This window comes from Trichechus manatus, unplaced genomic scaffold (genome assembly GCF_000243295.1).
Source record: "Trichechus manatus latirostris isolate Lorelei unplaced genomic scaffold, TriManLat1.0 scaffold00075, whole genome shotgun sequence".
In the NCBI taxonomy this organism is placed as follows: Eukaryota; Metazoa; Chordata; class Mammalia; order Sirenia; family Trichechidae; genus Trichechus; species Trichechus manatus.
This window is the reverse complement of record NW_004444011.1, coordinates 1,146,341-1,170,830: the sequence shown is the minus strand read 5'-3', so window position 1 is coordinate 1,170,830 and position 24,490 is coordinate 1,146,341. Positions and strand designations below refer to the sequence as shown.

Here is a 24,490-nt window from a genome sequence, read left to right as displayed (position 1 = left end):
TACTTCTTCCAAGACAGATTTGTTCATTTTCTTGGCAGTCCATGGTATAGTCAGTATTCTTTGCCAACACCGTAATTCAAATGCATCAATCCTTCTTCGATCTTCCTTACTTATTGTCCAACTTTCACATGCATATGAGGCTATTGAAAATACCGTGGCTTGGGTCAGGCACACCTTGGTTCTCAAAGTGACATCTTTGCTTTGTAACACTTTAAAGAGGTCTTTTGCAGCCCATTTGCTTAATGTAATATGTCATTTGATTTTTTGACCACTGCTTCCATGGATGTTGATTGTGGATCCAAGTAAAATGAAATCCTTGATAACTTCAATCTTTTCTCCATTTATCATGATGTTGCTTACTGGTCCAGTTGTAAGGATTTTTGTTTTCTTTATGTTGAGGTTTAATCCATACTGAAGGCTGTGGTCTTCGATCTTCATCAGTAAGTGTTTCAAATCCTCTTTGTTTTTCACAAGCAAGATTGTGTCATTTGCATATCTCAGGTTGTTAATTAATCTTCCTCCAATACTGATGCCATAATACATACTTAAGACTGTGAAATTTGTTACTATGAGTTTAAAAACTTCTTTTGACATATTGACTGGCTTCATTAATATAGGCAATGTGTATTTTATTAATATGAATGTATCCAAGTACATTGCTGCCAAGTCGACTCCAATTTACAGTGACCCTATAGGACAGAGTAGAATTGCCCCATAAGGTTTCCAAGTAGCAGCTGGTGGATTAGAACTGCTGACCTTTTGGTTAGCAGCCAAGCTCTTAACCACTGCACCAACAGGGCTTCTATGAATGTATAAGTATCCATTATTTATCCCCTAATGGTTTAAACATATGGCAGAATGCTCCTTAGAAACAAGGATGGCGAGATTACCTTTCACATACTTTGGACAAGTTATCAGGAGGAATTAGTCCCTGGAGAAGGGCATCATGCTTGGTAAAGTAGAGGGTCAGTGAAAAAGAGGAAGACCCTCCATGAGATGGATTGACATAGTGGCTGCAACAATGGACTCAAGCATAGCAATGATTGTGAGGATGACTCAGGACCAGGCAGTGTTTTGTTCTGTTGTATGTAGGGTCACTATGAGTCAGAACCAGCTCAATGGCACCTGACAACAACAACAATTTAAATATAGAATGTTATTCTGGAATTACATGAGACTTTTTTTCCTTTTTAACTGGTCCCATTCTCTTATAGAAATTTGTGTAGTCTAGAAAATTATTATTTAATACTGTGCCTAACAGTTATTTTTATATGCAAAAATAATTCTGTTATCTTCTGCCAACCTGAATTTTACAGGAATAATGATAAATTTATGAACCTTGATTTAAGTGTCAGAAAATTTAGGCATTAGTGCAAATTCTGTCAATTAACTGTGTGATCCTGGACAAATCAAGTGAGAGATGTATGTTAAATGATAAGAAAGGATAAAAGTGATGGTCATATGTCAGAAACTATTATATTTAAGGAGTAGTCAACAAAACGATATCTGATTGTCTTATTTACAAGTGTTTTTTATTTAAAATAATAATAATAATTTGAAATTTTATGTTGTGCTTTACAAGTGGTATACAGAGTCTTTTAAACACCACTGCCAGAGTGTTATTGTATTATGTCATGTCATACCATATTTATAGGTTGTTTTATGTCAGGCTTTTATTTTACATAATTGAGCAAGATTTGTGCATGTTTTTTGTGTATTATATAACATGCTTGTAATAATGTCTTGTTGGTATGAAACTGTATTTTGATTTATGTTTTGCTTAAAAAATTGGAGCTAAATCTATAAATAATCCAGGGTTTAAATCTTCAAAAAAAAAAAAGGAAGAAGCAACCCTACAAAGCGTTGTTTGTTTTAACTTCTAGCATTCCAAAGCATATACTGGAGCCAAGAGAACTGCCAATCCTCCTCACATTTTTGCAATGGCTGACTTAGGGTACCAGTCTATGGTTACATATAATTCAGATCAGGTAAGGAGAGTCTCACACTCTCAGAGATTTCCCTCTTAGATTCTCATGGGTCAGTTGAATCTTGTGAGGAGAAAGTCTTCTCACAGCTCCTTTTTCTTACTGTGCAGTGCATAGTTATCTCTGGAGAAAGTGGTGCTGGGAAGACAGAAAGTGCCCATCTTTTGGTTCAGCAGCTGACGATACTTGGGAAGGTATAATTTATTTTTTTTTCTCTGTCCTCACAGAAATATTTATTGTATCTAAGAACTTAATATAACTGAGTAATAATATTCACTAATTTCCCCACATTTAATCATGCACAGAAGTTATATAAAACACACTTGTCATTTGAGAGTTTAAAATATAACACAATCTGAAAATACTCTGTTTTGAGGATATTCTAAATTTTCTCAATCTTATTAGGGAAGTCTTTCTAAATGTGATTTTTCTTTGTTTGAGGCCCAAAGCATTTGCTAAATATTTTCTTTACTTTCTCTCATTTTGTTGCTAGCAGGTTGCAAAGGAGTCAATTTACAAAATTAATTCTTTTTCTGTATACTAGCAATGATCAACTGGATATTGAAACTTAAAAGTACCATTTACAATCCCACACACACAAAAATAACTATTTAGATCTGAATCTCACAAAATATGTGCAGTATTTATATATCGATAACTACCACAAAGTGATAAAAGAAATTGAAGACCTGGATGAATGGAGAGATAAACCATGCTCATGAATTAAAAGACTCGGTATTATTTAAGATGTCGATTCTTCACAAATCGATGTACAGAGTTAATGGAATTACAACAAAAATCCCAGCAGGAATTTTTTGTTCAGTTTAACAGACTAAACCTAAAATTTATATGGAAATGCAAAGAAACTAGAAAACCTAAAACAATTTCAAAAACAATAAAGTTGGAGGACTCATACTACCTGATTTCCAGACTTAACTATAAAGTTGCATCAGTCAAGAACAAAACCAAACCAATCCCATGCCGTCAAATTGATTCCAACTCATGGGGACTTCCTGTGTTACAGAGTAGAATGCTCCATAGGATTTTCTTGGCTGTAATGTTTATGGAAGCAGATCCACAAGGCTTTCTTCTGTGGAGCCTTTGGGTAGGTTCAAACCACCAACCTGTAAGTTAGCAGCTAATTGCAAACCTCTTGCACCACTCAAAGACCAGTAGTCAAGACAGTGTGGTATTAAAGCAAAAATGGCATATACATCAATGGAACAAAATAGAGATCCATACGTATGTGGTCTATTGGTTTTCAACAAAGATCAATTAATGAAGAAAAGATAATCTTTTCAACGAACGGTGCTCGAATAATTGGAATATACCTATACAAAAACACGAACTTTGAAGCGGATTTCACACACTATAGCAGAATAACTCCATATAGATCATAGATCTAAATGTAACACTAAAAACTATAAAACTTTTAGAAGCAAACATAAGAAAACTTTTTTGTGATCTTGGCTTAGGCAAAGAGTTCTTAGATACAACACAAAAATTCGATTTTATAAAATTTAAGAACTCCTCTTTGAATGATGCTGCTAAGAAAATGAAAACACAAGCCACAGACTCAAGAAACTATTTGCAAATCATATATCTAATAAATAACTTACATCGGAATATATTTTTAAACCTCTTAAAACTCAGTAATAAGAAAACAAATGGCCAATTAAAAAATGGACAAAAACTTTAAACAGTCACTTTACCAAAGACGATATATAAACCTACTGCCATTGAGTTGATTCCAACTCATAGTGACCCTATAGGACAGAGTAGAACTGCCCCATAGGGTTTACAAGGCTGTAATCTTTTGGAGCCCTGTTAGCACAGTAGTTAAGAGCTTGACTGCTAAACAAAAGGTCTGTAGTTTGAATCCACCAGCTGCTCCTGGAAACCCCATGGGGCAGTTCTACTCTGTCCTATAGGGTAACAATGAGTCAGAATTGACTTGATGGCGACGGGTGTGGCCGGTGGATTCAAATCACCGACCTTTAGGTTAGCAGTTGAATGCTTAACCATTGCATCACCAAGGCTGCTTAGATGATATATAGATGCCAATTAAACACATGGAAAGATGTTCAACATCATTAGTTTTTAGAGAAATGCAAATTAAAACCACAATGAGATACCATTACCAGTACTAGTTGCTGCCAGTCAATTCAGATCCATAGAAACCCCATTTGTGTTAGAATAGAACTGTGATTCATAGGGTTTTCTTTCTTATATTTTTTAATTTATTTTTTTATTGTTCTTTACGGGAAAATTTACAGCTTCTCATATAAACATTTATGCACACATTGTTATGTGACCCTGGTTGCTATCCCTATAATTAGACAGCACACTCCTCCTTTCCACCCTGGATTTCCTGTGTTCACTCAACGATTTCCTATCCCTTTCTGCCTTCTCATCTCGCCTCCGGACAGGAGCTGCCCACTTAGTCTTGGGTATCTATTTGAACTAAGAAACACAGTTGTCAAGAGTATAATTTTATGTCTCATAGTCCTGTCTATTCTTTGTCTGGAGTTGGCTTCGGGAATGGTTTTAGTTCTGGGTTAACAGGGAGGCCGGGGGCCCTGTCTTCTGGGGTTCTTCCAGTCTTAGACCATTAAGTCTGGTCTTTTTAATAGAATTTGATTTCTGCACCACACTTTTCTCCTGTGCCGTCAGGGACTCTCTGTTGTGTACTCTGTCAGGGCGGTCACTGGTGGTATCCAGGAACCATCTAGACCTTCTGGTCTCAGGCTGATGGAGACTCTGGTTATGTGGCCCCTTTTGTCTCTTGAACTAATATTTTCTTTGTGTCTTTGGTGTTCTTCATTCTTCTTTGCTTCAGGTAGGTTGGGACCAATTGATGCATCTTAAATGGCCACTTGCTAGGTTTTAAGACCCCAGACGCCACTCACCAAAATGGGATGCAGAACATTTTCTTAATAAACTTCGTTATGCCAACTGACCCAGATGTCCCCTGAAACCATGATCCACAGACCCTATAGGGGTTTCAGTAGCTGATTTTTCAGAAATAGATCACCAGGCCTTTCTTCCAAGGTGCCTTTTGTGGACTCGAACCTCCAAACTTTTGGTTAGGTGCTGAACACATTAACTATTTGTACCACCCCAGGACTCCAAGATACCATTACACACCTATTAAAGTAGCTAAAAGAAAATTCTGACAACACCAAGTATACAGACAAATTGGAACTTCTCATACATTGCTGATGAGAATGCAAAATTATACAGCCATGAAGGAAAACCATTTGAAGTTTCTTATAAAATTAAACTGCATTTACCATACAACACAGCAATTCTACTCCTGCTTATTTATATATGAAATGAATACCCATGTTCATACAAAAACAAACATTTATAGTGACTTTATTCATAAGCTCCAGAAAGTGGGAACAATCAAACTAGGAAATGGATGAACAAACTCCAGTACATCTATACAATGGAATCCTACTCAGCAGTAAAAAAAATGAACTATTGATATATGCAGTGAATCTCAGTGAATATTTCAATGAATCTCAAATGCATTATGCTAAGTCAAAGAAGCCAGATTCAAAAGACTACATATGGCATTCTTGCAAATTTAAAACTGTAGGGACAGAAAACAAATCCTTGACTGTTAGGAGCTGGGGTTTAAGGAGGGATTGACTAAAAGGGTCACAGGATAATTTTGGAGGACAATAGAATTGTTCTCTATGTTGACTGTAGTGGGGGTTACACAATTGTATAATTTTGCCAAAACTCACAGAACTGTGTCCTACAAAGGGTGAATTTTACTATATGTAAAACTTTATTACACCTTCATGAAATAAAAAGGAATCTGAAGATAGAGACTTAGTTTGTTTTTGCAGGAATAATCCTTCAAATGAGCTAAAACGACAATTACGTGTTCTCATTATGCTGGTGGCTAAAAAATAATCATCACTTGCAACATGCTCCTATGAAATTTTTTTATTATTATCTACATAGTTACAATTAGAATCATATTAAAATTTTTGCCAACACAGTGATTATGGGAATTTTGTGTTAAAAAATACCAACGGGTACCAGGCCAGACCTAATCTCACTATAAAAGAGTGAGGCCACATAGTGTCAAAGCAACTGCTTAATTGAGTCTAATTCATTTTCAAGAATTCAAGAATTCCATGGCTTCATATTAAAAAGCAATTGACTCGCAGTCAGATGGAAAGTTTATTGATCAGTTACTTCTGTTTGAGATTTTGCTACAAAAGGCAGAGCTTACTCTGGAACTTTCTACTATCCACAACTTGGTTAAATTTTTATTTATTATAATTTTGAGACACACTTTCTTTTTTAAAAAATCATCCTGAGGCTAGTTCATGCAGTGCCAGACCTAAAAAGTTCTGCAGTACAGAGGAATCACTGAGGATTCCATAGCTGGAAGTGTTAGAGTAGGACTTCACTTAGGGAAAAAGCTGGTTTGGAGCATCCGGTTGTAAAAAAATATGTGCAAGTTCGACTTCAAAAGTGTTTTTAAAGTCTAACATTATTCAACATAGGTAGTTTGACGAGGAGGAGGATGGTGGTGGTGATGACATCTTCATTCTTATGGTCTTTTGTAGTTTCAAAACTCTCACCAAACTATTTCATTTAATCCTACCTATTCTGGCATGGTTTTTTTTTTTTTTTTTTTGATACTGGGTGGCGCAAACAGTTAAGTACTTGACTACTAGCCAAAAGGTTAGTAGTTCAAGCCTACCCAGAGGTGCCCAGGAAGACAGGCCTAGTGATCTGCTTCTGAAAGATGACAGCATTGAAAATCATATGGAGCACAGTTCTATTCGGCACACATGGGGTTGCCATGAGTCGGAGTCGGCTCAGCAGCAACTAACGACAACAACATTCTATGAGGTATTCAATGCCATTACGAATTTATATAAGGAAATTGAGATTCAGAGAGGTTAAGGCTGAGATCACATGAGTATAGGTACAGCATCAGAGAAGAATTTGAAAGGCATTTCAAGATACTATAACTTTATTTGACTTTTTGTTTCACATTTTGAAGTTTTTGGCAGCAGGATAGCAGCATCAGGAGGAAAGGGTTGAAGCTGCATGGCAAGTCTCCATGTTGTGCATCGGTGGGCATAGGATGAAAACATGATTTGTACAAGCTATTGTGTTAATAATAAGAAAATATCTAAAGGTCTTCCTTGAAAAAGCATCTGAATGCATGAACCAAATAGCTGTTTTCATAGAATCCAAAATCATTTTGAAGGATACACACTAATGAGATAAATATAAGAGAAATAACCCTCTTTCCAACCATCCCATCATCCCATGAAGAATGTGCTGAGACCCTTTAAAAGTTAGAATACCTAAAATTTCTAACGGAGCTGTATCTTTCATTTGACTCACTGAATTTTGTTGAAATATGCACCTAGATACTTTGGGGGAATTTATACACAATGAAAGTAATTATTTTTGCAATTTCAAATAATAAATCACTATAGCTAATATGTTATCTTCAAGCACAGTCATTAAATAAGAAAAGACTAAAATGATTGTCAGAAGAGACTCTAAAACTTCCTCTTGAATGTAGAATAGCTAAAGCAAAAGGAACAAATGATGAAGTAAAAGAGCTGAACAGAAGATTTCAAAGCGTGCCTCCAGAAGACAAAGTAAAATATTATAATGAAGTATGCAAAGACCAGGAGTTAAAAAACCAAAAGGATAGAAAATGCTCAGCATTTCTCAAGATGAAAGAACTAAAGAAACAATTCAAGCACTGAGTTGCAATTTTGAAGGATTCTATGGGCAAAATATTGAATGACACAGGAAGCATCAAAAGCAGATGGAAGGAATACACAGAATCACCGTACCAAAAGAAACTGGTGGATGTTCAACCATTTCAGGAGGTAGCACATGATCAAGAACCAATGGTATTGAAAGAAGTCTAAGCCGCACTGAAGACATTGGCAAAAAAACAAGGCTCCAGGAATTGACAGAATACCAATTAAGATGTTTCAACAAAGGGATGCAGTGCTGGAGGTGCTCACTCGTTTATGCCAAGAAATTTGGAAGACAGCTACCTGGCTAGCGGACTGGAAGAGATCCACTTGTGCCCATTCTAAAGAAAGGTGATCCAACCAAATGCAGAAATTATCGAACAATATCATTAATATCACATGCAAGTAAAATTTTGCTGAAGATCATTCAAAAATGGTTGCAGCAGTACATCTACAGGGAACTGCCAGAAATTCAAACCAGATTCAGAAGATGACTTGGAACCAGGGATATCATTGCTGATGTCAGATGGATCCTGGCTGAAAGCAGAGAATAATAGAAAGATGTTTACTTGTGTTTTATTGACTATGCAAAGGCATTCAACTGTGTGGATTATGATAGATTGTGGATAACATTTTGAATAATGGGAATTCCGGAACATTTAATTGTGGTCGTGCAGAACCTGTACATAGACCCAGAGACAGGCGTTTGAACAGAGCATGTGGATACTGTACGGTTTAAAATCAAGAAATGTGTGTGTCAGGGTTGTATCCTTTCACCATACTTTTTCAGTCTGTATACTGAGCAAATAATCTGAGAAGCTGAACTATATGAAGAAGAACTTGGCATCAGGACTGGAGGAAAACTCATTAACAACCTGCAATATGCAGATGACATAAGCTTGCTTGCTGAAAGTGAAGAGGATTTGAAGCACTTACTGATGAAGATCAAAGATTACAGCCTTCAGTATGGATTACACCTCAACATAAAGAAAACAAAAATCCTCACAACTGGACCAATAAGCAACATCATGATAAATGGAGAAAAGATCGACATTGTCGTGGATTAGTTTTGCTTTGATCCACAATCAACACCCATGAAAGTAGCAATCAGGAAATCCAACGACATATTGCACTGGGCAATGGGCTGCAAAAGATCACTTTAAAGTGTTAAACAGCAGAGATGTCAGTTTGAGGACTAAGGTGTGCCTAACCCAAGCCACAATGTTTTCAATCACCTCACATGCATGCGAAAGCTGGACAGTGAATAAGGAAGACCAAAGAAGAATTGATGCATTTGAATTATGGTGTTGGCGAAGAATATTGAATAGAACATGAACCGCCAGAAGAGCAAACAAGTTTGTCTTGGAAGAAATACAGCCAGAGTTCTCCGTAGAAGCGAGGTTGGCAAGACTTTGTCTCACTTACTTTGTACCTGTTATCAGAAGGGACCAGTCACTGGAGAAGGACATCATGCTTGGTAAAGTAGAGGGTCAGCAAAAAAAGAGGAAGACCCTCGATGAGATGGATTGACACAGTGGCTGCAACAATGGGCTCAAACATAACAACGATTGTGAGGATGGCACAGGACCGGGCAGTGTTTCGTTCTATTGTATATAGGGTCAAAACCTATTCCACAGCACCTAACAATAACAACAGCGGGATTGGCTTCAGTGAAACTTGCTCTCTAAATAGTTCTCAAACGTGCTTCATGAGTCCTCTAAAGTATGCATAATAAGATGCTTTAAAAATTTGATGACTAAAAAAAAAAATCAATTGACTGGTTTTAATATTTTCTATCATATGTATTGGTATGGAATAGAAATTGACTTCACTCAATGGATTAATATGACCTCTACTAACCACACCTGTGAGTGACCCCTCAGGACTAGAAAGCCAGTAGGGACTAAGAAGGTGGTACCACCTCAGGGCTCTACCGTCAATCCCTTCCCCATCCCTTTGCTCATCAGCTCTCCTCTGCTTACTTGTAGGCTAGTATCATTCTTAAAGCCGTTATCCATTGCCATTGAGTCAAGGCAGTGAAATAAGATGTAATTTGGAAGAGGAGAAGGGAGGCACAGCATATTCTCTTGGCACAGAAGAGTTGAGCACTTGAATTAATTTACTCAAGGGCCTTCCACGAGGGCCATTGCTGTTCTTCATTTGTGGGCCAGTAGACATTCTCATCAATAATGGATTAACTGTGTGTCAATGTTGTTTTATAGATGTCAGCAAACTTCTTTATCTAATCTCTTTATCTTGTTCTAGAGTTAAAAATGTGATTTAATGTTAATTGGGGATATGTGTATGTACCAGAATTCTACCCTTATCAGATCTTGCTTTTTTTTTTTTCTTTTTTTTTTTTAGTTATCTCCTTGATTTTTTAATATGTGGGTCCAAGAAATGAATAAAGATTTACCAGATGCAAAAATGGGATGTTTAGTGGATAGAGTTTGCCTTTGCAATATGCAGTCCTCCATACTTTACTTAGCAGGTCACTGCTATTTAATACAAGGGATCCAAAGCCAGCTCAAAGCAACATTTTAAAATAGTCAAAATGTGGCCCAGTTCTTTTTACTCATCTCTCACCCTTATTGCTTCTTTTAGAAGATACCCAAATCTCTAATACTGACTCAAAACCTCACCGTGAGTCCCCACTCCAGCCCCCGCAAGCTCTAATGTAGCCTGTATTCTGGACATACCTACTGCTTCTCTCCCTTACCTGTAAATTTTGTAAATCTTAAATACAGCTGATCTCAGCTAAGTATTACATTGAAAGTCATCCAGTCAAGCTAATTTCTACCAAGATGTGAATAACTGATACCCCTCTACACCTCTAAGGGGAATTGTCTTTCTAAAACAGGTTGGTTGTAGCCCAAATAAATTTCTACTTGGTGAAATTAATTAATTAATTTAAAAAAAAAAAAACACACTTTTTTGAGAGGAAGAGAATAATGAGATGGGGTAGGAGGAAATAGAGGGAGAGCCAAGCAGGGTGGCTTTGACTGGGGTTTCACTGCTCCAATCTACACTTCCAAGCTGTTCTCAGTTTTTGCAATTATTTCCTTTCCTCTACTTCTGAATTCACAAATTGTCTTTGCTTTTTAGTTTCAGGTTCAGCAGCTTCCCTGAAAGCAAGGGAAGCAATGCTGAGAAACGTTTATGTGGGGGCGCAGTCAGGTAGAGGAGGAATAACAAAACTAGAGGTGTGTCTCAGTATGTATAGACTGCTTTTAAATTGTGTGCTTGTAAATCAGGTACTGAACAGAACTATATTTGAATCGAAAAGGTATAGAGTATCTCTTCGCCCCTCTTTAAGAAGGCAAGCGGGTAAATGCATATGTGGAAAGGGGAAAAGCAGACCAGGTTGTAACATTTGACAGTATACCAGGAATATGCTCTCTTATGCTTTTGCCTACATTAAAAGCTTATCAAAAAAGGGAAATGTTTTATTATATACAAAATTAATTTTTTACATGCTTTCCTATATTACTTGACATTTCCTCTTTAGGCTAATAATAGAACACTTCAAGAGAAGATTTTACAAGTGAACAATTTGGTGGAAGCCTTTGGCAATGCGTGCACTATTATAAATGACAACTCCAGCAGATTTGGAAAATACTTAGAAATGAAATTCACCTCTTCTGGAGCTGTGGTGGGAGCACAGATTTCTGAGTACCTTCTGGAGAAATCTCGAGTTATCCACCAAGCTATGTAAGTTTATGTCAAATATCTCCTATTTTGTGGGAAACGTGTAAAACTAATAGTTTTGTTTTAATAATAAAATGTCTTATTCGTTCAACAAAATTTGATTTATCACCTACTGTGTGCAAGGCAATAAGTATTAGAATCAGAGAGATCCTTCAGCACTGTCTTACTCTCAAGTGTGTTACATCCAGTAGGAAAAAAAGAAAAATTTCTGTTGAGTCCTACTCACGGTGACCCCGTGTGTCAGAGTAAAACTGTGCTCCACAGGGTTTTCAATGGCTGATTTTTTGAAAGTAGATCATTAGGCCTTTCTTCCGAGGCACCTGTGGGTGGACTCGAACCTCCAGCCTTTCAGTTAGCAGCCAAGTGTGTTAACTGTTTGCACCACCTAGGGACTCCATACCCAGCAGAGGAGTTAACAAACAACTTTTAAAAGTCTGATAACAGATAGAAAACCTAAGTCCATAATCAAGGTATTAACAGGGTAAATTAGAGTGAGTTCAGAAGTAGGAGAGAATGTATTTCTCTACATACAACTAATGTGAAATAACTGAGCCATTTGTTTTCTTTTGAATGCCGGTATATACAAGTAGACCTTCATATTAATTCTATTCTTCCTATGTTTATACACAAAGATTCCACAAATCTTTTATGGAATAAAAGATCCAAGAACGGGCTTTATTGCATTGCCTTAATTATTGCTGGCTGATTTAAGCCATCATTACTATTTATGATTGTTGTGGATTAAATTGTGTCCTGCAAAAATGTGTGTCGACTTGGCTGGGCCATGATTCCCAGTATTGTGTGATTGTCCATCATTTTGTCATCTGATGTGATTTTGCTATGTGTTGTAAATCCTACCTCTATGATATTAAGGAGGCAGGATTAGAGGCAGTTATGTTAATGAGGCAGGACTCAATCTACAAGATTACGTTGTATTTTTAATAAATCTCTTTTGAGATATAAAAGAGAGAAGCCAAGAGCGAGACGGGGACCTCATACCACCAAGAAACAAGAGCTGGGAGTGAGCACATCCTTTGGACCTGGGGTCCCTGCACTAGAAACTTCTAGACCAGGGGAAAATTGATGACAAGGACCTTCCCCTAGAGCTAGACAGAGAGAGAGCCTTCCCCTGGAGCTGGCACCCTGAATTTGGACTTCTAGCCTCCTACATTGTGAGAGAATAAACTTCTGTTTGTTAAAGCTATCCACTTGTGGTATTTCTGTTATAGCAGCACTAGATAACTGAGGCAATGATGTTTTGGTGTTAGGTAGGTTGAATGAGTTCCTTTTAGCAGTTTGTAGCTGAATGATAAAATTTCTCTCCTGTCCTAATGGTTCCAAAACATCTTTGCTATTCTTATGACTATGAGGAAACTATAGTCCCAACATGGATTCGTACCCTGTATATATATTTAAGTGTGGCAAGTTAGAATCTTTCTTTTTTTATATTGTTTGTATGCTAAACATAACTCTACATTATTGTAGTAACAAGTAATACATTAAACTCATGGGACCATAAGCTCTTGCTATGTATTACTACATGGTTGTTTAATATAAAAACAAAAAACCAAACCCACTGCTGTCTAGTGGATTCTGACTCATAGTGACCCTATATGACAGAGTAGAATTGCCCCATAGAGTTTCCAAGGAGTGGCTCGTGGGTTCAAACTGCCAACCTTTTGGTTAGCAGCTGTAAATTTGCTATCATTCGATTCATGAATAAACTATGAATATAAATTGCCTGGAATCCAGTTCCTGAGTTCAGTCCTCAAAGTGAAAATTACCGTTTGTTCTTAAATTCTGAATATATAAGAAATGATTATTAGACAACTATGATTTTGAATCTTGGTTCCATGACATATTAGACTACTGTGATGGTTAGGGTTATGTGTCAACTTGCCTAGGCCATGATTCTCTGTAGTTTGTCAGTCATGTAAAGATGTAGTTCGGCAGTTATGTAATGATGTAATTTGGCAGTTATGTAATGATGTAGTCATCCTCCATGATGTGAGCTGATATGATCAACCAAACAGTTGTAAGGGTAATTTACTTAAGGATGTGGCCTGCATCCAATATATATATATGGATGTTCTGGAAAAGCTTACTTGTTTGCTCTGGACCCTGTTTCTAGCTTGTCATAATCTGACCTCCAGTTCTTGGGACTTGAGCCAGTTGCCTGTCGCATTGCCTGCTGATTTTGGGATTCATCAGCCTCTGCAGCTTGTGAGTTAGCGGACTTCCATCTTACCTGCTGATCTTAGGTTCATCAGCTCCAGCAGCTACATGAGTCAGGAGAAGCCCTGGGGCAATCTACATCTGAAAAATCAGCCACTGAAAACCCTATGGAGCCCAGTTTTCTTCTGATACACATAGGGTCACCATGAGTCAGAGTTGACTTGACGACAACTGTTTTTTTAAAAGTTTTTTTATCAACACTGTTACTGCTACAATGGCTTAAACTCATGGAGTTCTTATATGTACTTTAAAGGTATTGCCTTAGCTGGTATCAGGTAGGTACAATTACTATTTTCATTTTAAAGACGAGAAACTGAGGTGCAGAGAAGTTAAGTAAACTTGTTTCAAATCATACACCTAGTAAGTTTCAAAGCCAAGATCTTGTAAGGGTCTGTAAGGTTTAAATATCTTACCCAAAGTGGGTGTCTTAGGCTGAGCTTGCCAGAGAAGCAAAACTAGTGAAGTGTGTGTGTGTCTATGTACGGAGAGAGAGAGTTTTATCTCAAGGATATAGCTCACACGGCTGTAGAGGCTGGCAAGTTCCAAGTCCATTGGTCAGGTGTCAGGCTGACCAGTTAAGATAATACCTTTAAAGTACATATAAGAACTCCATAAGTTTAAACCATTGTAGCAGTAGTAGTGCTGATTAAAAAAAACAGTTGCCGTCAAGTCAACTCTGACTCATGGTGACCCTATGTGTGTCAGAAGAAAACTGGGCTCCATAGGGTTTTCAGTGGCTGATTTTTCAGACATAGATTGCCAGGGCTTTCTTCTGAGGCACCTCTGGGTGGACTCCAACCTCCAACCTTTTGGTTAGCAGCAGAGTGGGTTAACTATTGGTCCCACCTAGGGACTCTAGTAGTGTTGATAGTTGTGAAGATTAAAAATAATGGCTAACATAGTACCTGGGACATTGAAGATGTTCAGGAAATGGCAGCTCCTATTATCGATATGTGCCCAATGTCCACCATTGGTGAGCAGTGCCCTTGCCACCCCCACGGGCAGGGACCTCGGCGTCTTATGTCAATGTTGGGAGTTAATTGGTTCTCAGAACTACTTGTCCTATGCTCATAACTGTGTAAGCCTGCCCTTCAGCCTTTGAGAAAGAACTACTGAGAGGCTAAATCATTGAGATTTAGATGGGACCACCGTATTGCACAATGCCAGGGGGCTCTTTTTACATTGTGTTCTATGGAGTTATGTTCCCTCTGGAGTTACACAACGAGGTCCTGGATTTTTAACCATAGAAATGATCTTATAAATGTGTATTAAAATGGTGCAATTAGGATTATACTTAAGGCATACTACAAATTAAGTAAGCTTTTTCCAGCTGGTCTAACGAACTATTCTAGGTTTACAGCGTTGTTTATTGGGGAAAAGCATTCCAAGTTCCAAATTTACAATCAGGTTGAAATACAACTCAGTTATAACTTGAGGACCAAAACCGTTGCTGGCAAGTCAATTCCAACTCATAGTGACTCTATAAGACACAGAACTGCCCCATAGGATTTCCAAGGAGCAGCTGGTGGATTCAAACTGCCGACCTTTTGGTTAGCAGCTGTAACTTTTAACCACTGCGCCACCAGAGCTCCAAGTTGAGAACAGATACCTTATAATTTATGAGGAAATATTTTTCCAGTCTTTGCATCAATTTATTTCTTTTGCTGTATTTCAACCGAATTTTTAAATTCTAGGAAACATAATTTTTATGTTTTCAAATTAAATTTAAATTTTTAAATTTTGTAGTCCTTGAAAATAAAAATATCAGAAGTGTGATAGAAAAATTCTTAGTAGGTGCTTTTTTTAATTATAAATTTAAATGTACTATATCAGTCAGGGACCTGGCTAGAAAGAGCAAATTCAAAAGGGTTTAACTGAGAGAATGATTTACAAAGGTAGAGTGCGCACTGAAGAACCAAGAGTGGATGGTGAAACACCCCTGAACTAATGACGGTGAGAAACCATTACTACTCCTAGGGCTGGAGGCAATGGGAGGAAACAGCACTACAGAGCCTGGAAGAGGGCCACTGTCAAGAGCTGTTGCCCTAAAGGAATGCAGCACTGTTTGGGAGAGAAAAGGGGATAAATACCTCAAGATCTCTCGTCTCCCTTCTTCCGGTTTCCTACCTGTGCTTCCAATTGGTTGAATCAACTGGAAGCCAGAAAGCAAGAGACCCCAGATATTGCAGTCTGTAGGGGTTAGCCACTGGGGTCACAGAGCAAGGCATACATAGATCTGACGGGGCAGAGGAGAACCAGGGCAGACATTTTTTTTTAATGCAATTACTCTCTTTTAAAGGAATAAGTTCTTTTCTCCTCTTCTTGCCCATGTTATCCCATCCCAATCTCTGGACACATTTATTTCTATATTGCCTTTCTAATGGTGGTACTACCATACAATCTGTGATGAAATCAAATCATTTTCTAAATGCAGATAATTTTAAAGAGACACTACATAATTTCAAGAAGAAAATGAGCATATTGCAGTCATTTGCTGGATAATGCTCATAAATATAAATTACAGCTACTTCCACTGCAGTTTTCTACTATTATTACAGTTTACTTCAGGAAGCATTCATTGAGTTTTTCTCACATGTCCAGTACTTTGCTAGACTTCATAGGAGATATGAAAAAAAGTGGCAGACATGGGGCTATCTATTGTGAAAGAAGAGAGAATATTATCTATTAAGCAGTTACTCTATGTCAGGCACTGTGCTAAGCATTTTACATCATCTCTTTTAATTCTGATAGTGGTCCACTGAGAAGGGTATTATTGTCTATTTTATAAATGAAGAAACTGAGACTAAGAGAATTCTGATAAGTTGCCCATATCTCTGTGTCTGACCCCAAAGCCCAACATTCATCCGCATATTCATTCATCTATCCATCCATTCAATTGACAGTTGTTTACTGAGTTCCTACTCTGTGCTAGGAACCGTACTAGGTCCTGGAGTTATAAAGCTGAATAAGAAAAGATCCTGTGGTCAGGAAGCTTATGGTTTACTGGAGAGCCACTTAGACCTTGATACCAAGCTTACTGACCACCTGTTGGTTTCTAGTGTCTCAGGCCATTAGGAAATTAGTTCATCTTCTAAGAGTGAGCAGATAGGTGGCAAGGGAGGGGAATTAAGGAGAATGGATGTCTAGGAGGAGGGAGCTGTTAAAAACCAGAAGAACTGTTCTATGAATACCCCATGGGACCTTAATAATACAAAGCTGACTTTCCAAGTGTTATGCTTATTATTGAAAGGTTTAACGGTTGGATTAAGTCACACCCTTGTGATGACTTTGCCACGGGTGTGAGGGTGTTGGAGGCCTTGGCTGCACAGGTGATCCCCAGGGTCCAGGGCAGATAAACATCCATGAGAGCCCTGAGGGCCTTTTTATAATTGGGTGAGTGGAGTACTAGATGTATCTGAAGAAGTATTAGATGATCCACAATTGCGGGTAGGGCCGCAGTCAGAGAACTATCATGTGTTAACTTGCTGAGGGAGTCTCTGGGTGGTGCAAAGTGTTAACACTCTTGGCTGCTAACCGAAAGGTTGGAGGTTGTAGTCCACCCAGAGGCACCTTGAAAGAAAGACCTGTCCGTCTACTTCCGGAAGATCAGCCATTGAAAATCCAGTGGAGCACAGTTCTACCCTGACACACATGGGGTGGTCATGAGTTTGAATCAACAGCAACTGATTTTTGGTTAACTTGCTAATAGCCTACGTTTGCCCCCAGGGTATTCTGACCTAGGAAGTACTAGTCGCTGAGAGTGTGTGGCATGTTACAGTGCTCCGTGTTCTTAAGTGAAGAAGCTTTAATGTTGTTGTGGCAGGATAGGAGGTGGGCAATCTTTGGAGGTGTCTTCGTATTTCTTTAACTGTGACTGTTGAGCCACTGAAAGTCAGTATGTATATTTGCTATAGCATCTCCAGGTCTCATCAAATCACAATTTTCATTAAATATAAACTGATAATTAAGGAGAAAAGCACTAATTTTGTGTGTTTACATTTGTGAGTCACTTCTCTAATTGTACATTGCAGCATTTAGCGGTAAAGGAGTGACATGTGGCTCAATCAATGTGATTTCGTTAGAACGAAGCAAACTAAATTATATGCTGTGCCCCTCTGAGAGAAGATGTGTTGTGAGAAAAAAACAAGAACTAAAACTTTTAATTTTGTTCTATCCTCTCTCATATGTAATGTTAGTGTTTCATTGACGTATGAGTGGTGACCGCGACAAGTAATTGGTGGTGGAGAGGAAGGTGTGAATGTAGCCTGTCCTGGTTGGGAGGATGTGCCAGACCTCACTCCAGTGTCTGGCCCTGTAGACCACCCCTTTTCTTGATACCCTCACCTTTCTTTGTTTCCATGTCTGGATTCTCCTGATTCCACTCTTACCTTTCTGAATTTTTCTTCTCTGACTTAGATTCTTCCATTCATTCCCAAAATGTACACTTACCAAAGATTTCTTTTTGGGGCTTTTTTCTTTCTATACTCTCTTGCTTGGCAGTTTCTTCAGATACCATAGCCTCAACTGATATAGCTCTGTGATTGACACCCAAAGATGTACTTCTCTCTCAATTCTTAGCTAAGTTCAATTTTCCCATCTCCAGCTACCTAGATATCCTGTTGCCATCTCATATGCAACCAAATACATTGTTGTTAGGTGACGTCGAGTCAGTTCTGACTCATAGCAACCCTGTGTACAACAGAACAAAACACTGCACAGTCAACCAAATATACATTGCCCAAACCTGTTTCTTTTCCCATAGTCTCTTTCTTTTGTGACTGGAACCATCCTCCTCTGTCTATATAAACCTCTAATTCTCCTTTCACTCTCCATGTCTAAATAGTTGTCACGTTGTACAGAGTTGATCTCTACAATAACTTTGACACCTATCCTCTGTTTTCCTCTTCCTCTGCCGCTATTTTATCTCAACTCCTTGTTAACTGTGACCTAGAAATTTGAAATATTTGGATTTCCTGAACATTTGAACTCTTTGCCAAGGCCTAGTGGCATTATGCCCTCCCAAACTCAGGGAAGACTCAACACAGAATGCAGAATAATCAATAGCACCATACTTTTGTCTTTCGAAAATGTATTCCTTTCTTTCAGAATACATAGAAGTAAGAGCAGAGATCTGTATTAATCACTTTCTTAGGTTGTGTACTTTTATATTAAGCATTTTTATTTGTTAACCTTCAGGAAAGACTAGAAATGAGTGACTTAAATAGTTGGCTATGGCACAAACATTAAACCTTAGCAGTGTTATTTTAAACTTACATGAATTGTGTGATGGAACCCTTAAGAAGTTTCTGTAAAAATTAATCTTACTATTGTTTTCGGCAGAACCTTGAACCAAAGCTAAAAATTATAAAACAAAACTACAGATGTCCTAAACCTCCAGACATCTTTTACTGCATCGTTGGAAAAGTAAATGTATGGGGGCATCTGTTAGGAATATTTGAGTTACCATTGATTCTGAGGAAAATCTCTGTGTACTGCAAGAATAAATCATTTCTAGAGAGAGCAAAGGTAAAATTTCCATCTCAATTGAGATGATACTCCAGAATATACTGTAGGAGGAGACTTAGGAAAGTTTTAAATCCTTTCTTACCTTTTAGGTAAAGTAATCTGTGTAGGATTATTCATATCATAAAACATGCTTTTTTCTGTTCCATGTGCTTCAAGTGGGAAACATTCAAAGGCATCCTTGCTCAAAACTACCTTGCTTAATAATATTATCCTAGCTATTAGAAGCTATCCTTGCTTAAACAGAATACATGACTAACTGCCTCCAAGACAGCTGCTTCCTTTGCCATGAGACCAGAAGAACTGGATGGTGCCCAGCTACTATTACTGAATGTTTTGAGCAAACATTTTATAGAAGAATCCCGATTAAAAAGGGGGAAAATGAAGAACAGAATTTCAAATTCTCATGGAACCCAGACTTCCTGGAGCCACTGAAGCTGGATGAACCCCTGAAACTATTGCCCTGAGATGATCTTTAAACCTTAAGCCAAAAATATCCCTTGGAGTCTTCTTTATACCAAACAGTAGTTTAGCTTATTTAGTAAAGAAAGTCTGTCTTGAGCATCGTGCTATTTTAAGAACTATCTATGTAGCATCAAATTGACAACAGCAACTCAAAGCGTTAGATAGGAAGCTTAGGGGGCATTGACTTTATGTTAATGCGGGAGGAACGGTTTGGAAAAGAAAGGTGAGAATGATTGCAAAACTTGAAGACTTAATCAATGTGCATATAGAAATTATTGAATTGGGGTGTGTTCTGCTGTGTATATTTTCAACAACAAAAAAGAAATTATTTTTTCAAAGACAAAAAAAAAGTTATCCTTGCTTAATAATTTTATCCTAGCTATCAAAAGCTATCTTTGCTTAATAGCATTATACCTTTTCTGAAAATGCTTCACTGGCTCCCTTATCTTGCAATAAAGATTGTGAAGGGTGAGAGAAAGAGGAGGGGCAAGAGGGGAGACAAGCTGCTGAAGTCCCCCTATGAAGGCTGATAAGGGAGAGAACCCTAAGCCCAGTTGGCAAAGGTGGCAAGAGGAAAGGTTGTACAGCAAAAATTTAGTACCTTCTGAACCAGGCCCTGTGGTAACATCCAGGGCATTGGTGGTTCAGTGGTAGAATCCTCGCCTTCCATGCAGAAGACCTAGTTCGATTCTGGCCAATGCACCCTCATGTGCAGCCACCACCCCTCCATCAGTGGAGGCTTATGAGTTTCTATGATGCTGAACAGGTTTCACCGGAGCTTCCAGACTAAGACGGACTAGGAAGAAAGGCTGAAAATCAGCCAATGAAAAAACCCTATGAATTACAATGGTCCAATCCATCGATCATGAGGTTGGCACACAACTGGACAGTGTTTCATTCTGTTGTGCATGGGGCCACCATGATTCAGGGACTGACTCCACATCCACTAACAACAACAGCAAGATGGTAACATCCAAATCTTTGTGATGGGATAGGAGTCTTATATTAACTGAAAGATGAGTAAAATAAAAAGAAATGAAGAGAACAGGGCCTCAGGTTATAATTAATTTGACCTCTGTAGGAGGAATATTTTCCTGCCCCAACCCCAGTCCTGGTGAGCTTGGTGATAACAGAGTGAGTATTCAAGTGGGTATATAGGACCACCTGAAATGAGAGGAGGGCCCAGTGGGGAGGATGATAAGGGGACTACCATGTGCAGATGCAAACCCCAGGTCTCCCATATGGCTACTAGGATCATCAAGAATGGAAGCTATGCAGGGCTGAAGAGAGGCCAGCAGAGACAGTGAAGCTGCAAAGCAGTAAAATCACCCTCCTCTGTTTTAGAAGAGAATGTGACTGATCTCCATGAGAAATCGATCCATCCCAAGAACCCACCATAGCAAAAAGAACATTGGGCAGTAGGCACAAAAGGAGAGAGGAAGGGGTACTAAAAAGTTCCAGTGATTATATTGTGGAAGACTTCCAGGCAACATGGCGCTATAGATAGAAGCACCATGCCACCCCTCCACAGCAAAGATCCGAAAAATTAAGTCAAACAGAGTCACATGTCAATCCTGAAACCCTAAGCATAAAATGAAGAGATAAAGAACTCAGCCAAGCACCTAATGGAATAAGAAACTGACTGAGAACAGAGAGCAAGGAGAGATACAGGCAGAGGTCCCCTATCAGCTACCGCAGCAAGGTTCCAGCATCTTGGACTGCTGTCAGAGATCAGTGAACAGGGGTTACGAGAAAGTAGCTTCACAGAGCTTCCAACAGGAGACAGAACAACCAGTAACCAGTGATATACACTTTCCCACCCCCCACCCTTCTTCACTCCCACTCTGCCTCCTCTGCTTCCTGTGGCCACTGTCTCTTGGCTGGGAAGCACTGGCTTCACCCCGGTGTCCCTTGGATTCCACCCACCTGCACTGGCCAGCCTTGAGTGCCATTTGTTGGCTGCTGGTGTTGCTTTTTTCCGCATCTTTAGATTTCTTCCTTACCTCTCAGCACCTCCCCCTCCTTTCTGTCATATACCTGGCTCTGTGTGTTATCTTTGCTTCTTCCTGAAAGGCTGTGAAACACCACTTGACTGTGAAACTGTCACCACACTGGAGGGACTCCTGGGGCTTTTTTTGCTTGTTTGTTTGTTTGTTTGTTCTGATTTGATTTGTTTGTTTTCTCAGCTTGGGAGCCCCTTCTAGCTAGGCAGTACCATACAGCTTGGGAACTACTCACTTACTCTTTGCAGACACACAGTGACATTCCTTGGGGCATTTCTTTTTTCTTGTTTCTTTCTGTTGTGGTTGTTGTTGTTGTTGTTGTTTCTTCATTTTGTTTTCTTCTCTCTCTTTTTCCCTTTTTGTCTTTCTTCATTTCCAGTTTCTCATCTCTCTATCCTTACTCTCTCTTCCTGTCTCCTGAATACCTGGCACTGTGTGACACCTCTACCCATTCTAGCCAGGCTGTACTTCATGGCCTGGGAGCAACTTCCCCAGTCCTAGCAGCCACACTGGTGGGATTCCTGGGGGCTTTTCTTTCTTTCTTTTTTTTTCCTCTTATTTTTATTTATTCATTTTTTACCCTTTTTTTCCTTTTTGTTTTTATCCATTTCTCAGTCTCTCATCTTTCCACTCCAATAGCAAGCTCCCTTAGCACTTTTTTTTTGTTTATTTGTTTGCGTGTATGTTTTTGTCTCCTGTTCCTTTCTCCTCTCTCTCCTCTTTCCCATACCCATCTTAGCTCCACACATCACAATCTCCCCCTTCCTTCCTGCCTACTTGCACCGTGCACTGAACATCACACTCCCAAGCAGCACAGGCACAGCCTGCCGGAACGTGCCCTGCGCTGATTCCCAGTCGGCCCTGTTGGCCCTTGTAAGTGCCAAAAACAACCAATCCCAGCAATTCTCATTCCACTGGACCAGCCCTGCTGTACCATACCTGAGTGACTGACCCTGCCCATTGGACAAGGAGGTGAAAAGTATTATGATCACAGACAAGCAAACAACAAAGAATGCATAGCCTGCCTGCTCAGACATAACCAAATAAAACAAAAAAGCAGGATGAAACAAACAAATCCACAATCAATAAGTGAGGAAAATAACTACTGAATGCCCCAAAGACAGCAGACAATATCAAAACATATACAAAAACAGGACCGGATGGTTCCAGAAGGGGTCCAAAATAAAACACCAGATGACTTTCCAGTGGAAGAAAAGGCACTACAACTACCTGATAGGGAATTCAAATCTCTAATACTCAGAATTATCCAAGAGTTGAAGCAAAAAGCAAACAAAAATGAGGAAAAAATAGGCAAATTCATGGAAAAGACAGACAAATTCATGGAAAATACAGACAAAAAAATGAAAGAATTCAAGAAAATAATATAGGAACAAAATGCTAAAATAAATTCACAACTAGAAATCATACAAAAACAACAATGAAAAATCCAGAAGATAAACAACAAGATTTCAGAAATGAACAGTGTCATAGAAGGGCTGAGGAGCAGGTTTGAAATGATGGAAGACCGGATCATCGAAATTGAAGATAAACACTTGGCTACAACTCTGAGGAAAAATCAGAAAAAAGATGAAGAAAAATGAAGAAACCCTGAGAATTATGTGGGATAAAATCAAAAGCAGAGTTCCAGCACAGGGGGAGAAAACAGAAAACACAGAGAGGATCATTGAAGAATTGTTGAGAGAAATCTTCCCCAATATAATCAAAGATGAAAAACTGACCATCCAAGAAGCTCAACGAACCTCAGATAGGATAGATCTCAAAAGAAAATCACCAAGGCATATCATAATCACACTCTCTGAAACTAGACGAACAAAGAATCCTGTCTCTTGAGAAAAACAAAAAGTCACATACAGAGGAGAAACAATAATGCTAAGCTCGGATTATTCGAAAGAAACCATGCAGGCAAGAGGACAATGGGATGACATATATAAAACCTTGAAAGAAAAAAATTGCCAACCAAGAATAACATACCCTGCAAAACTCTTGTTCAAATATAATGGTGAAAATAGAATATTTCCAGATGAACAGAAATAAGGGACTATGTAAAAACCAAACCAATCTTACAAGAATTATTAAAGAGAGTCATTCAATGTGAAAACAAACAATATCAGACCACAGGCTGAATCTAGGATGCAGAATTGTACCAGCCAGATACCAACCTAGGAAATGAACTCTCATGGACTATCCAAAACCAAAAGAATTACAGTAGGGAAACAGAGAGGTTAATCGTAAATGACAATAACATCAGAACAATAAAAGAGGGAATAAACGTGTAGGTACAAAACCTTCTAATGGAGAGGAAGGCAAGGTGATACCAAGCAATAATAGACTGGTTCAAACCTAGGAAAAAAAGGGTAAATTTCAAGGTAACCACAAAGAAAGTTAACAAACCTACTCATCAAAATAAAAGAAGAAAAACATTAAGTCTCAGTAAAAACAAAACCTACAAAAACAAAAGAAATGAAATTATATTGTGGAAGATATTCCAGAGTCAGAGCCTTGCCTTGTTGTGACTCATATTCCCTTAATTGTATTATTTCAGAGTGTTGGATCTGGAAAATTTTATTTTTACAGAGAACCATGGGTTCATGGAATTTGAGAGTTACAAAAAGCATTTCTCATACAAGCAAGAAAACTGAGCCCCAGAAAGGCAATGTAAAACTGTGGTTAAAGATTTGGACTTTGGGGTCAAGGAGACCTAGTTTGAATCCAATTCAGCCAACAACTCCATGACCTTGGGCACGACTGGTAGCTCCATTAAGCCTCAGTTTCCTTGTACATAAAATGGGTAAAC

General features: G+C 38.5%; 1 protein-coding gene across 1 annotated transcript in view; it reads left to right on the top strand.

Annotated features, from left to right (window-relative positions):
• The window catches only part of MYO3A (myosin IIIA), a 299,063-nt gene that overhangs the window by 129,570 nt on the left and 145,003 nt on the right, over positions 1-24,490 (top strand). Inside the window, exons 11-13 of the mRNA XM_004380568.1 lie at positions 1,884-1,988; positions 2,096-2,179; positions 11,250-11,452. Coding sequence (XP_004380625.1) covers positions 1,884-1,988; positions 2,096-2,179; positions 11,250-11,452 — 392 coding nt within the window. The remainder of the gene's footprint in view (positions 1-1,883; positions 1,989-2,095; positions 2,180-11,249; positions 11,453-24,490) is intronic.